The 16,135-nt window shown below is 34.3% G+C and overlaps 1 protein-coding gene across 1 annotated transcript in view; it reads left to right on the top strand.

The window, feature by feature from the left end:
- Positions 1-16,135, top strand: part of FAT1 (FAT atypical cadherin 1) — a gene marked incomplete at both ends in the record, with an annotated part of 98,028 nt that overhangs the window by 51,180 nt on the left and 30,713 nt on the right. Inside the window, 5 exons of the mRNA XM_079534390.1 lie at positions 1,100-1,429; positions 1,961-2,171; positions 6,195-6,334; positions 13,547-13,822; positions 14,036-14,246. Coding sequence (XP_079390516.1) covers positions 1,100-1,429; positions 1,961-2,171; positions 6,195-6,334; positions 13,547-13,822; positions 14,036-14,246 — 1,168 coding nt within the window. The remainder of the gene's footprint in view (positions 1-1,099; positions 1,430-1,960; positions 2,172-6,194; positions 6,335-13,546; positions 13,823-14,035; positions 14,247-16,135) is intronic.

Here is a 16,135-nt window from a genome sequence, read left to right as displayed (position 1 = left end):
AGACAGAATGAAGTCAGAAAATGATGGGCCTGCTTCTGTAACTCTCTGATTGACTACACACTTGCAGGGGCAGGAGACTGGAACCTCCATATCTTTTTCCTTCTTTGAAACAGGTTCTAAATTAACTTAGAATATATGCCTTATTAGCTTATAATTATTGATAAATTATTGGCAATTATAATATTGTTGAATAATAATTAAAAATAAATATATATTGATGAGGGATTAAGTAAGAAAGAAGTAAAGTAAAAAGGTAAGATTGCTACGTATGAAGTAAGTTTCTACATCAGTTTGGTCTGTTTCTAGTATGTAATGTCTTTTCTATGTTTTTTAGCTTCAAATCAAGAAATATTTTAATTTTATTGAATTTTTATTCACTATCTGTAAAACTATCATTGTATCGGTGCTAGCATTAACATTGCAGATTGCTCACTCATTTTGTGGCTTTGTAGTAGAAACTGACTACTGCTGGAAGAACAGACTTGGTTTCATTTCCCATTTCATTTAGGCTTTGGAAATAAATTATGTATATTCCTTTAAAAGGCTATTCTTTATGCTTATTTCAAACAAGTTAGTGATTATGTCCTTAAAATGTAGAGTTTTTAATGTATAGGCCTGTCAGATTTTGGAAATTACAGCCTTATAAATTGCATTTTTTGAGGTGTAAAATCAAATGATAAAATTCAAAAGTTGCAAGGAAACACTAGGCTGAAAGTATGTTAAGATATTACAGTGAAATTGTTATCAGAAATACTATAAAAGTGTGCTGTTCCTGTATTAAAAAATCAATATTTATGTTACAATGCTACAAAACTGTGGACTAGATTTAATGTATACCTATGCTAAAAAATAATAGAATCAACTCTTACATGGCATACATCAAGCATCATAACATTAACATAATAGCTGAAAAAACCTTTGTAATTCTTTCCTAACTATTTATCAAATAACTTTATTCAACAGTCTTTAAATAATTGAAGTTAGAGGATTCATTTACAGCTGTAGGGAAATGTGATTTAGAAAGAGCATTGTTAAAGGCTGCAGTCGAATTGAGCACTAACCCTGCATTCTTTTTTTTTTTTTTTTTAAATAAAACTAGGTAACAGTAACGGACAATGGTATTCCTGCCAAATCAACAGTTGCACGGGTGATTGTGAAGGTTTTAGATGAGAATGACAATAAACCTCAGTTCTTGCAAAAGTTCTACAAAATCAGACTTCCAGAGCGCGGAAAGCCAGAACGTGAGAGGACCGCAAGGAGAGAGCCGATCTACCGAGTTATTGCTGCAGATAAGGATGATGGCCCTAATGCAGAGATCTCTTATAGCATTGAAGAGGGCGATGAACATGGCAAATTCTTTATTGAACCAAAAACTGGAGTGGTTTCGTCAAAGAAATTCTCTGCAGCAAAGGAATATGATATTCTTTCAGTGAGTCAAAATCTTGTATATCATGAACATGTGAAGTGTTCTTTTATCTGTACTTCCATCTCTTCTTGTTCAATAGCTGGCAGATGAGAAGCTGGAGAGACTGCAGTATCTGAAGAAAGAAAGAATCAACAGGTCCAGAAGTATTGTTTTGTATGGATTGTTTTCTTTTTTTAAAGGATGATTTCAGATGTTTGTATCAAGAAGGAGAATCAAGAAGCTGCTGCTGTTTTCCAGAACTTAACAGATAATTAATATACTGAGGGAGCATAAACAATCATATTGACTCCCTTTCAGGAAGAAAGAAAAGTAAAAGTGAATTTATGGTAGTGTTTTATGCTACTATCAGGTGCTACATGCTTTTTGCCTTTTTGCTCCCCAGATAATGAGGGGCAAGTAGCACCTCAAGAGACAGTTATCCTTTTGGGATATAACTCAGAAAAACAAACATGTCCAGAGCTTATTATTACTTTTCTGATTGTGTCATAATGATTTATATGATCCTGTAGACTAAAAGGTGTGTTTGTTTCACAGATTAAAGCTGTAGATAATGGTCGACCACAAAAATCATCAACTACACGGCTTCACATAGAATGGATTCCGAAGCCCATCCCACCCACAGAGCCCATTTATTTTGAGGAAGAATTTTTTTCTTTTACGGTGATGGAAAGTGATCCAGTTGCTCACATGATTGGTGTAATAGCTGTTGAACCTCTTGGAATACCACTTTGGTTTGACATAACGGGTAAGGATGCCTTAAGGGCTTTTATTATTAGAATGAATGCATAGATTCTGAGATACTGGAGGACTCATTGTGGCTTGGTTTCTTAACTATTCTAATCAGAATTTGGTCTGTCTTCAGCTGTAGATATCTTTTTTTGCACTTCAGAATATTTGTTGCATTTTTGGAAATGATTTATAAATATTGTGCCAGTGAAATTAAAACAGATCAAATCAATTTCATAAGATATGGGACAGGGAAAGAAAGAAAATGTCAGTTTTATGCAACCTGAGACACACTATACTATTCACACTGATTTCTTTTCTTTTGGTCTGCTCCTCAGTCTGCTTGCTTTGATTCAATACTTTGATTTTCTGTTCCTAACCCCAACAAACTTCATCCTGTACATATTTTTACAGTTGTAACACATCTTAACCTCTACCATTGGAAGTGGTGTTCTTAACAGTAACATGACTATACATAGATGCTATGATTACAAAATGAATAGTAATTTTTTAAATTTAGACTTTTCTCTAGACCACTGGGCTTCAGGAACCCACTGTACAGTTGATACTATAAACAAGTTCTGATCTGTGTTACGTTTCAAAACCAAGTCAAACAGCAGTGCTTAGTATCAAGAGTGAGGCCTGTGGTAAACTGTTTCTGGTGTTAAGATAGCCATATCAAACAGATTTTCTATCACATTCACAAAAGACAGTAGGGACCTTTTCGTGGTAGTCACTGTTGAAAATTTTTTCCCTGATTAAGTTGTGAAGTTGTGTGATATTGAGGAGAGCATCTTTTAAAAATTATTTCTTTCAAATTTAATAATTTTATATGTCTGCTTTATTGGTACATATATTCTAAGGGTCGCTAAAAACAGTGACAGTTAAAAACAAAGTTTGTAAATCTGATACATGAAACAGGAATATGCAAATACTAACTGCTTGAGGATGTTCTCGGAAAACTTTCAAGCTCTTCTAAGAACAGGCACAACTCTTCCCTGAATGCATGCTTCACGAATGAACAGCATGTGGCATGATTGATATCACTGCCAATCTATAAATACTTACATAGTTTTCATATGGTTCTTTTTAATATATTCATGAGAAAAAAAAGTTTCTGTCCAAATTGATCATAGCCCAATAGAAAGAGTTTGAATTTAGACAAAATATGTGGACAGAGATCTGTAAAATTTTATGGAGTGCAAAGGGTTAAAGATGCCTCCTTGCGTTCTCATAGGGGCAAAGCTATTTTTATTAGAGATATTTTGGGACTGAGACTACTCTTTTACTGTTCTCCCAAATATACATGCACATAGACATAGGAGCAGAAAAGGAAAAAATACAAAAATAGCTTAAGTGAGTAGAGTTGAAGTATGAGAAGGTTCTTTGTGCGCCATTTCAAATATGGTCATCCAGTAAGCAAACAAAAATATCTTTAGACCAGAATGAGACCATTAAAGGAAAGGTTAAGGAAGGGAAGTTGTCAGAAAAAGGTGAGTAGTTGACCAAGATGAGAGGGTGTTTACTCATAGAAGAGGTCTTTTCTTTGTGGTCTCAGGTCCAGAGTTTGGGGTCTTGGTAGTAGAACTTGTTAACTCGATTGGGGATGTATTTTTCTATTGTTCTTTTTAGTTCATTTTAACTGCTATGCACTCCAAGTGTTGTATACATCTGAAAGTCGTTCTGATGATAGTTTCATTTTGATTTGCTGCTGTAAAGCATGCAGCACAGTTGGGACATTTAAAGTATTTTTATTTTATGCTTAATGCAAAAAACAGATGCTATTTTTAAAAAGACAGCTACAGAAAACTTCAAGGGGAAAAACAGGACTTGTCCATAGACTGTAAAAGAAATTATTTTATTTTGACTGCTTTCTAGATGAAAGTGTTTTGAAAAGTTTGATATGTGATCATGTTGCCAGTCTGTCAGCTAATTTTATAGCTAGTCACTTTACTGCCCTCTTCTAATGTTTCTAATAGCATGAATTAATTTGATTGACAGCTTTCCTTTGTGTTCTGTGCTTGCTTTCCATGCTTTCTTTCTTTTTGGCTGAGCCAGGAGACAAGCTTGCTAGTGAAGTATTTTACATCTTTCAGATGGCTTGTGACCTGAACTGTACAGCAGAAGGTATCTGCTGAGATCACATAATTTATTACCAGATTATGAGATCTGAAATGAAAGCGTACATTTATAAACTATTTATTTTATTAACCCTTCGGAAATCAAAGTGCTCACAGTTGCATTTGTGACAGGTTTGTTTTTTGTTTTGTTTTGTCATCATTACATTTATATGGCATCAATTCAGAACTTCAGGTTTTGGCTTTGTCCAAAACTGTTGCTGTTACACTTTCAGTGTACCAGACACAGAAGTTTGGGTTGAGTTCTGCTTCACTGGGTGAACAGATACCATCACTGCTATAAAAATATTAGGGAAGGTCTTTATGATTTCCTTGAAAAGGGAAGATGATGATTACAGAGCTTGTCATTGCATTGAGAAAATTAGATGAAAAGGTTCATTCGCCTTGCTTTTCCCTTAAAATGGCAATGACTCTACTGAGACATTAAATTCTCCTCGCTGCCTGAGAAAATGATGTTGCATGGCAGCTATGAAAGTTAGAGACTCGCTTTCTGAAGCTGACATCTCACACAAAGCCAAATAAAAAATTTCATGTAAACCTGCTCCAATCAAAGCTGCTGTCTTTCATGCTATTCAGTTCATATCCATTCATATGATTTGGAAACTGCTGCTGGACTAGGAAGAGGAAATGGCTTTTGATGAAACTAGAAAAATATCAGTATCTTTGTCCTTGTTACTACCCATCTTAAATTCAGTGAAGCAGAATTCAGCCCACCTTTACTAAACTGATATGTCTGTCATGAAGTTGAACTTTCTGGAAGTGAATGGGGGCCCATTTCAGTATTTACTGTTCTTTCTTAGATAAATTTGCCAACTTTGAAATTTTACTCTCTCACTTCTAGCTTTGGCTTTTCCTGAAAGACATTCAGTGATTTACAAAACATGACATGTAAAAATTCATAAAATAATAAACAAAAAGAGGATGTTGGTTGTATCTGAATGCTATCCTTATGCAATTTAATTAGAAGAAGGTATGTACACAGTCAGGAGGAGTTGGTTTGCCATATCTAGCATTGGTTTGACCAAAATAAAAATTGAATCCTCCATTTTAGACAGCTTATTGAGAGGCCTAAAGCAATTCTAGTTAAATTGCAGTACTTATCATTATTAACAATATTTGGACTTAGTGGACTTTGTATTCTCATAACAGTATGTTCAGAGTGGCATGATAATCAATTAGATGTTTAAATGCAGCTATTGATCTACACAGTTAGTTAACTATATTTCAAAGGGCAATTTGAAAGTTTTGCAGGGAAGGATAGCTTGTTTCAGAAAGAGACAGGCATAATTAATCATTGATGATTTAAACACTTAGTACTCGTCTGAGATCTTATCCCAGTAGAAGCTGGATAATGAATTCTTCAGATACTCTGCTTTGACATGAGTATCCTTTGGAGATATTAGAGCTTTTTTTTTTTTTTACCTTTGCTATATTCATATATTCACAATATTCATAAATATAGTAATTTATACTCTGATTCAAAAGACACAAATGTGATAGCATTTCTTATTTGGATCTTTTGTTTATTTTGATACAGAGCTTGTTTTTCACTATCTATCCTGAATGTCTGCCCATAAAATAAATCACATTTCACCTACTAATTGTCAGTTTCCCACTGTTTGTGATCTTAAAATTCTGATTTAAAAAAGAGAATCTTGTCTAAGAATCTGTCCACAAGCCAGACAAATCAGTTTCATCCAAAACTAATCAGTTTTAAATATCTGTAAGTAGCAGCATATTGTATTACCAGGAAAAAAATGGGTTTAAAATAAATGTGTATATATAAGTATGTGTGTATATAATTCCACCTTCATTAAACATCTGAAGACAACATGACCATATATGAAACAGTAGAATGATACTGTGTTTTATGAACCTCTCCCTCTCCTAATTTCCTGAACAAGGTGGCAACTATGACAGTCGATTTGATGTGGACAAGGGTACTGGAACTATCATTGTTGCTAGACCTCTTGATGCAGAACAGAAATCAAATTACAACTTGACTGTGGAGGCAACAGATGGAACCAGATCTATCAGCACTCAGGTAATGGACCTTCTAAAGTTAGCAGAAGGATGAATTTGTAGCTGCATGGGGGGAGGAGTTACCTTTAATCTTTATGTTTATGTTTTGCATCCTGGACAGTGAATATTGTATATATAACTTAGGGAGTTTTTGTAAAACAGAGCTGGATTCTGATATTCATAGAGTCGTGGTATTTAACAGTCCAGGTGGAAGGTCTGTTAGTTTGCTGTAATCTGAGTCAGCAGCTTTTAATTTGTGTCATTTTCCTACATTAGCTAAATAAAAGAAATTGAAACAATGCCCTTTCATGCATGATTTACTCAAAAGAAAAGGATTAATATTTATTACCTGAATTACCCCACTTTATCGTACTCCCTCCTAACCCATATATTATATGATTGCTTATCTTTGATTTTGAAAGATCACTGTAAGATTTGCTGATTTTTTTTTTTTATTTTTTTTTTTTTTTTTTGTCTAAGATCTGTGAATGACAAATTGTACAATATCCAACTCCTGTATTAGGAAATAGAGCTGCTCCTTCTGCATATGTGCTTATAGAAACAATGTTTAGAAAACAGCATCTTTGTGTATCGTCCAGAATAACACTTTCAGTGGAGGTAGAGATTGCTGCTTTCTGTGGAGTGTTTGGCAATCTCTGACAAGACAAATGTCTTTAAATCAGTTCCCTACTAAGATCCCATGGCAGTGGCAAGTATTTGCAGTTGGGCTGATAGGAAGTTCTGTAAAGCAGAAGCTTCTTGTAACCTAATGGAAATATCTCATAGTAAAGTGAACTGTGAAGATCCCATTTTCCCCATCTAATTTCTTCCCCTAGCCCAGAACCTGAATATAGTTGGTTTATTAGAGATAGGTGTGAATGGAGCTGTAAGCATAGAGGAGCTCTCCTTTTATTCCAGAGGGAAAAGAAAGGATTTATTTACTGAATTACAACTGTTGGATTTGGATGAAGATGTATCCATGTTACCTGTAATTAACTTGCCTCTCTGTTAGAGACCTAAGAGCAATCTACGTATTGCTGTTTTTATGTTCACAGATATCTTTGTAATGTATGTAATTTTTTTTGTTGTTGTTCAACTTTTTTGCGGTGTATGTTTTTCTGTTTTTTTCACCCTGTGTTGTTGTATGTCTTCTTTTCAGCCAGAGCAAAAATATTCCTTGTGGACATTTAGGATTTAAAACAGTCTTTTATTGAGATCACCTTATTTGATAGGTCAAAAACACTAAATGCTGTAGTCAAAATTTGCAAGAGTAGCAGTTTCCATTTGAGAACTTACTTTTCCTTTAATGGTGAAGATTATCAGTGATATTCCAGGTGACATATCTCTAGATACTACAGTAAGTCCTCCCCCAGCAGAATGTGAGCCAGAACTCACTGCTATCTTAACCATGGTGCCATTGTTGCTGATGCTGATAGCCACCATAAAAATTTTGGAGAATCCTGCTGTAAATTTATTGCCTAGCTGTAGTAAAAATATTGACTGGATTCGTTTTTACCAAATCCAATTTTCAAATGCTGGAAAGATGGTATGATTTTATGTGAAAAAAATAGAAGAATTCTAAATCCAGTGAACTTAATTTGCCAAGCAAGCCAGAAGACAACTGGAGGGTTTTGTTTTGTTGGGTTTGTTAGTTTATTTTTTCAAGAATTCAGTCAAAATGCCACCATGCAAAGTGTGTTACAGTTACTTGGAAGTTAGTAAGAGATGAACTTGTGGTCTCAAGTGATTGCAGACATTTTACTTAGTGCTGCTGCTTTTATATAGTTGAATTGACATTTGCATCCCAAGCTGTCACATTTGAGCCATGATCTGTTTCATATGCTGAAAGAAGTTGGAATTGGAAGGTCATGAAAATACTTTAACCCTCACCCCTTCTCTTCCCCTGGGTCATGTGATTCATTTAGTTTTTCTCAGAAGTGCACAATGTAGCTTTTGTCCAAATTCTTTAAATGAATTTGTTGTTTTAGCGTTTTGTAAACTGAGTGAATATTATGAACATTTGCCACAACAGTCATCTGCAGAAGAATTGGAATGGCAGTCTTAAATTTATAGTCCTTTTTTTCTGTGATTGCTTTTTGTATGATTTTCTTTCATGTCTTTACTTTTCCTCTCTCAGCTAGAGTTGGCAAGAATAGAGTTTGTGGTTTCTGTTACAAGAACACAGAGACTTCTTTCTCATTATCCTCATTTTTCCCCTGCCTGTGGGATAAGCACAAGTTAGCTGTTACTGTTTGAGTCTCATGTTACTGTGGTATGCAGATTGGGAAGCGTGAATTAGTTCAAACTCTGAAACTGTTGGTGCATGTACAGACTCCTGATTTTAACTGTTTCTCTGATCTCCTTTGTAACTCTTTGCCCACCCAAATCGATTGATCTGCTAAGATAGCCCTGAGGACTAGAGTTAAGAAGATAAATTTCAGGAATGAGGCTTACTTTTAGGGGAATTAAAAATGTTGATGTGAAATCAAAGTTGAAGATGGTGTTTATGGCTACCAGCGTGTATGTTCCATTATTCGCTGTACTTGCTGCTGAAACAACTGTGATTAAAGTTGTTATGTTGACATTCTGTAGAATGAACAAGCTGATAAACAGTTAGGAATGACAGACACAAAAACTCCGAATACTTAGCACACGTTTTTGGATCAACAATATGCAGTATGCAGCTTTTAGCTTGCAAAGTGGTTGTAAACATTTGAAATACAGTATACAATTTAAGAGGCCTTGATTAACAGCAGATTAAGTAATTTTGTGTTTTGGCTTGAAAATGCTGATGACATTTTCAAAACATTGAGGAGGGGGACGAGAAACAAAGAAAACATCAGTCTCATTGTAAATTGTGTTCTGAACGGACTTCAAACTAAAGGCTTATGCTGGCCTTGGGCTCTTAACATCTGGAGAGTATTTGACTCTTTCAAGGCTGCAGTTAAATAGTTTTTTGAAAAATACAGCAGGAGTAGGCGTGGAGGCTATTAGAATTTTGTATGCATCTAAATGCCAAATGCATGATGCAAAACAAGGACAAGCAAATTCCGTGCCTACAGTAGTGGTATTTGTTTGACAAATGATGATTAGGAAGGAATATTATTTGAAAAACAAATCAATGTACTTATGTTTTCAGATTATAATGTTTTGGTCTTAAGTAGAAAATGCTATTCACAGGATATGAGAAGCAATATACGAACTATTGAGTTAATTTTTGAAAGTAAATAACAAATCTTGTTTTGAGCTATGCTGCTTCCAGACTTTTCTATGTCTATCAGTTCTTTTCATTAGAGATAACATTTAAAACAGTGTAAAGCTAATTGCAGCATTTTGCTTACTGCTGTGCGACTGTAGAATATTTAATCTTGCCTTATCCAAAATTTATGTGGATATTATGCTCTGGGGTTGATAAGTCTTCATTGACTGAACATGCTTTTAGGCATGTGATCCCCATAATGCTTCCAGAGACATTTTGGAAACAGAATTTATATTATTTATATAGTGTATATACAGCATTTATATTGTCTCTGAATAATGTAACTTTTTGCTTCTGAACTTGAGTATAAACATGCCAAAATGACTAAAATGTTATTATGAATGGAGGAAAATATTTAAAACTCAACAAGGAGTCAAAAAATGCAAAATTATATTAGAACAAAGGAACATCACTGTTAAATATTACATACTGAGTATTTTTAAGTAGTGGCACATCTCTTCTCTGAAACACTAATAATCAGTGCATTGCAATGCAAATTTGGATTTCATGAATCATACAATTAATATACTTCATGTTCTGCCCTGAGGTAATCCTGGTCTACTTTGTTCTGTTTCTGTATGACCAGGCTGTATTAGTCTCCACAAGATCTGCTCATAGGCTTGCACGTTCAGTCAAGCTTCTTCCGTTCCACACTGTTTCATTTCAGTGATGGCATTATGGTCTATTAATGTCAAACTTTTTTATTGCATGCCTCTTGATATTAAACTTCTTTCTTAAGATATAATATTCATATAATTTATTTTAATTTAATCTTATAATTTCATTGACATTTTACGTTGCTGTCTTTTATTATACATTTTACTTTAGAGTAGAACAAGTTCTTCATGTAGTTACTTCATTCTCATGCACACAAACCCATCTCTTGCTCTATAAGCCTTTAATAACTGCATGTACAATTTTACTTCTGTATTCTGTTGCCTTTTATTTAGCATGAAGGCCTTAACAGTTTTGGTGACTGTTTGGCCCTGTCACATCTAGAAGAAAATGCACATGTAGCATCTGTCACTTAGCATCAGCAAAAATTCTCTGACTTGAAAGCAAGGTTTCCTTGTTTGTTTGTATAATAGTTTAGGTTAGAAGATATCTTGTAGCTCATCTAATTCAGACTCTGGTGGCTCAGAGCAATCAAACTGCAAAACTGCATCAAGTTCTTCAGGAATTAGTCCATTTCTGTGTACCTGAGATGACAGGGCTTCCACCACTTCTTTGGATGTGCTTTTATGGCAATGTTTGGCAACCCTCCTGGAAAAGAAGGGTTCTTATGTCTAACTGTAGTTTCCCTTGTTGGAGCTTGTGAGCATTTCATCTTCTTTCACTCACACCTCTAGATTTTAGTGGCCTTCCACTGGTTCCATTTCAGTCTGTCAAGATCTCTCTTCTGGCTGAGCTCCAGACTGTAACAGATCTATAAAATCACAGGCTAATTGAAGGAGAGTGATCACCTTAGTAAAGCAGCCCAGTGTACAGTTAGCCTTCATTACTATCAGGGTGTGCTTTGATTCATGTTTTGCTTGTCCATAGAAATTCAGGGATGGGCATAAAGTAACAAAATCACTGACTGAGAAATGGATAGATAAAAGGCTTTTTCAGCTGAGGCAGATGGAATCTTTTGATTATAAGTAAATTTAAAACAATTGCATTATTGATCAAATTTGAGTTGTGTTTACCACTATGTAGAAAAACTGCATGCCTGAGCAAGTGATTTGAGTAATGAACAAATAATGTAATACCTGAGCAAGCAACTTACAATGATTGAGTCACTCTGTTAATTCCTTAGTGATATGTTTGTTAATAATATAGTTGGCTTCATATTCACAACATTCCTGGTTTTTAACTTAGTACCTTCACGCAGTTTTTTTTGTTTTGATTTGATTTGTTTTTGTTTTTGTGGCGCTGCATTCTCAAATTGCTGCTTTTCTCTATTCATTTTTTATATTTCAGAAGCACAGATGGCCATGTCTTCCACATGGAAGATTCACCTAACACAGTTGCTCTAGAGTTGCATTTCCTCTCACTTCCATGTTCAATCTAAGTTTCTGTATTTTCTCATTTGAGGGAAAATGCGCACAAACTTCAATAATGATTTTGAATTAAATTAATCAAATTTTACCGCTTTATCTTTTTGCTTATGTTTTTCCAAGTCGGAACTTAATAATCTTTTATGAAGTAGGTAGCAAGTAAAAAACAGTTGAGGTATATTCATGTTGAGAGCATATCATCCATGGATTAGTTGTGTTGAATACAGTCTTTTAAATTTTCCTTTATACAATATATATCAGTGTCGTTTAATTTATATTAATATTGGGTTTTCTGCTTTTTAATTTCTTAGCTATCCTTATTTTGTTTCATTTTTAATTTTCCTGAGCATGTAAGTGCTCATGAACTATGTAAGTTTATGTAAACTATGTAAGTGATTGTATTGGACCATTCCATATTTTATATGAACTTTTCTTCCAGGATGCATTAAAATATATTGTATTTATTCATCTGTAGTCAGACAATCAAAAAAGGGCATATTTAAGGTCGTATGCTTTTTGTTCTTGCTGTTCATTTTCCAATTGAATTTATTAGTGAATATATTTAAAGCCCTGACCTAAAACACATCTTGGGTCACCTACTATTAATTTTCTCACTACTGAAAATCGGTATTTATTCTAACTTTTTCATCTCTAAGCTGTTTCTAATCAATGACAAAGGAAAAAAAAATACACAACAAAGTCCTTAGTTTCCATAGCAACCTCTTGCAAGGGATTTTATCAGTGTACCCAATAATTACATTTCTTTTTTATTTGTTCTGTATCCTGAGAATTCTGGTAGATTTTCCTTATTAATAGCAGTGATAGTTTGTATTTGTCATATTGGATTGTTTCAGACAGTGAAAAACTATGCGTATGAATATTTCCCAAAATGTATAATGGATTATGACTCACTTATCTGAAATACTAAAGAATATGTGTACTAGAAAAGTCATGGGGCTGTGCTTACATCTGCAGATGCTGCAGACCTCTCTACTATATGACAGTGGAGCTCAATGTTATTAATAGTGCGTGTTAAACAGGGGTATTACCATCTTTTTATTATTATTTTTCATGTAATCCTGCACGAGTAGCTCCATCTTGTCCTGCTGAATAGTTTTCATTTTTTCCAATATCTCATTTTAATTTTGTTTTGTGCCGTGTCACTCTTCCTATTTTCCTCTGTGAATGAAACTGAGGCAAAATTGTATTTTAGCACAAGCTTCTTCTTAGTTGCTGCTTACATTTTCTGATGATCTTGTTTACCCACAGATGGTTTTGCGGTTTCAAATAAACTTAAAACTTTTTATTCCTTGTGTAGAATTTCATTCCATATCTGGCTTCTAATTCTTAACATTCCACACTTGCCCTCTTCATCTATGTTCCTATATTACATTTTATATGCCAGTCTGTTTTCTCTTTTATCTGAGTGAAGTTGTCCATGAAAATAACTCTTTCTGGTGATGGTTATTTCAGCTAGCAGAGTGGGTAACGTCCCAGTTTGGGGGAATATCCTTGTATCTTACAATAGAAATTTACCCAGAAGTTCTGCACCCCAGTTCTTTTTGTCCCCACACTCTCACTTCAGTTCATCAGGCTACACTGTGATGCCTGCCTCCAGGGTTTGGTGCAGCACTTTGTTATTTCTGTGAAGCAGTCTTTCTGCTGTTACTTAGAATAAAATCCTTCTAATGTTCTTGGAAGCTATTTTTGACTTTGAGGAAGATGAAGCAGATTCAGATTTAGTGAGTTGCATCTTCTCTGTAAATCCTACCTATAAATCTCTTCTCTTCCCTGGAGAAAAAAAAAGAGAAAAAGAAAAAAAAAATTTCTTACATTGGAAGTATGTGCATATATGGTTTGATTTTTAATGATACTCTTTTTCATTCCTGTTTTCTATAAATTATTAAAGCTTTCCCCTCCCAATGTATAATTTCAGGTGTATATCAAAGTGATAGACACAAATAATCACAGGCCTCAATTTTCTGCTTCAAAATATGAAGTTGTTATACCTGAAGACACCGTACCAGAGACAGAAATTTTGCAAGTTAGTGCCACAGACAGAGATGAGAAGAATAAACTGATATATACGATGCAAGGCAGCACTGATCCCATCAGCCTTAAAAAATTTCGTCTGGACCCTGGAACTGGATCTCTTTATACCACAGAAAAACTAGATCATGAGACAATGAACCAGCATATTCTCACAGTAATGGTAAATAAGCACAATATTTGTTCTGTATTCTATAACATGTGCTTCTTAAAAAATCTTTTATTTTTCTCCCTAATGCAGTCATTTATTTGTACATTTAATTTGTACTCAATCTTTGTCTCTGACTGGTAAAGACTGAACCTTAAATAATTAGTAACATTTGGTGAACCTCTGAATTATCAGTGATAATTACTAGTATTATGCTAATTGTTTTAGGTTCGAGATCAAGACGTTCCTGTAAAGCGCAACTACGCTAGGATCATCATTAACGTCAGCGACACAAATGACCATGCACCGTGGTTCACCAGCTCTTCCTATGAAGGCCGTGTGTATGAGTCAGCAGCTGTTGGATCAGCAGTCCTTCAGGTTACAGCATTAGATAAGGACAAAGGAAAAAATGCAGAAATTGTATATTCTATTGAATCAGGTATGTCGACATTCTTATATCTTCAGTTTGTTTTTAAAATGATACTTGTCGTGCTTTGTTTCAACTTCAGACACGTAAAAAACAGCTGTGAGAGTACACATTGTATTTTGTGTCATGTATTTAAAAATACAGCCTGAGAGTGTTGAAAAGAAAACTACAATGGTAAACATTTTTCATCTTCCCTTAATTATTTGTGTTGCTCTCCTGAAGGGAAAGATACCTTTGAACTCTGAAAGAGGATGTGTTCTTCAGAAAATACAGAATTTCATACCTGAAGTTCAGATCTGAAAGAGCATTCTTTTTGGGAATTTATGGTATAAGTGGAGCAAAAATGTGATGAAAAGAGTAAAATAATGAGACAAGAACTTTGGTGTTTAGTACATTGTGGGAGCTCAAAAGTAGTGTTCATATACTTCTGAAGAAATAACTACTAAATTTTGCAGTTTAAGTTAAAATTTCTGATACAGGTAGCATGGAAGGTCTTGCTTTGCCTGGTTACATCTGGGTGATTTTAAATTGGGATTGCTATTCTGGTTCAATAAAACATGTAAGAATTCCTTTAATGGCCAGTCAGTTTGTCACTGAGAGACCTGAGATTGCAGGCCAGAGGAGAACATTGGATGCCACTGCTTATTTTATGCTTCATTGTATCTTTCTGAACTTACCTTTAACAATGAAATTTAAATGATGGTGATTTTCAGTAGTGTGATTATGGGATGGCACTGACTGAGTTCACTTAGCATTTGGAAGTCAGTTCTGGTTCAGTTTGTGAAATCTAAATACAGGCCTACAGTTGCTCAGGTCCTGAGCTATTTAGGCTTAATGAAAAATAAAAATGTCATTTAAACTTCATTAACTAGATGCCTACTTTCAATTTAGAAAGTAATTTAAAAATAAAAAATCTCAGCTGCAAGCATAAGCAATTGTATATTAAAGAGAACAGTTGCTAAAATTTGTTTAGTTATGGTTCCACACAAGGTGATATGCACAAATGTTTTATTTTTGTTTGACATCGGTTACTTTGCAAAGGTGTAGGAATTGTTTATTGTAAATATTTTCATTTTTTTCCATCAAAGCGTTGACATAAAAACACTTTGAAGCACTGTGTAAATGAAGCTATGATTATGGTTGCTCGAAGACAAGGGATCTATTTGATAAATTCCTTAGTATATGTATATTTTTTTCTATAATTTGAGGATATATGACTTTTCTAGGCAAGACATGAAACTTTTCTCTTGCCTTTCCTAGTTCAGCAGTGCATGTGTTAGAAATGACAAAATGCTGCAAGAAAAAGATTCTGTATGCATGCTGTCTAAAATGAAGTTACATGCTGCTCTCTTCCTTTCTTCTAGCTTTTTGTAGGAGTAAATGTAAGACTTTATTAGATTTGTTTTATAGGAGAGTAACCAACTGGGAGGCTAAAGCATTGTAACTGATGTTCTAAGCATATGGATAGAACATTCTTTAAATGTTTGTAATGGCTGCTTAGATTTGTAATGGGATATTCTAAGAATGCCACTGTGTTTAGAGCCTCCGCTTAAAAAAAAAAATAAATAGAAACTGATCTCTTGCCTACTTGTATGCATAACTCAGAAGTTCTTAAAATTTTTTTCCGTGCTGAGATCATGGCTCTAGTAATACAAATTTTAAGGAACTACAGTATTAATCTTACTCTATTTAGTACATGAGCTGAATATTTTGTGCAGTGGAATTCAGCCATGTATTTGAAAAACATGAAGAAAAATGGTTATCAAGCGTCAGCTTGTAATAGTCAGAAGATAGTATTTTTCTCCTAATACTTGATCACAGGGAATAACTTACCTATATATTAACATGAAGTTAGAGAAAATGTGAATTTTGGTCCAGTTCAGAAAGGTTCATTCTGAAGC

The sequence above is a fragment of the Tetrao urogallus genome (genome assembly GCF_951394365.1).
Source record: "Tetrao urogallus genome assembly, chromosome: 4".
NCBI lineage: Eukaryota > Metazoa > Chordata > Aves > Galliformes > Phasianidae > Tetrao > Tetrao urogallus.
This window is presented reverse-complemented; position numbering and strand designations above follow the sequence as displayed.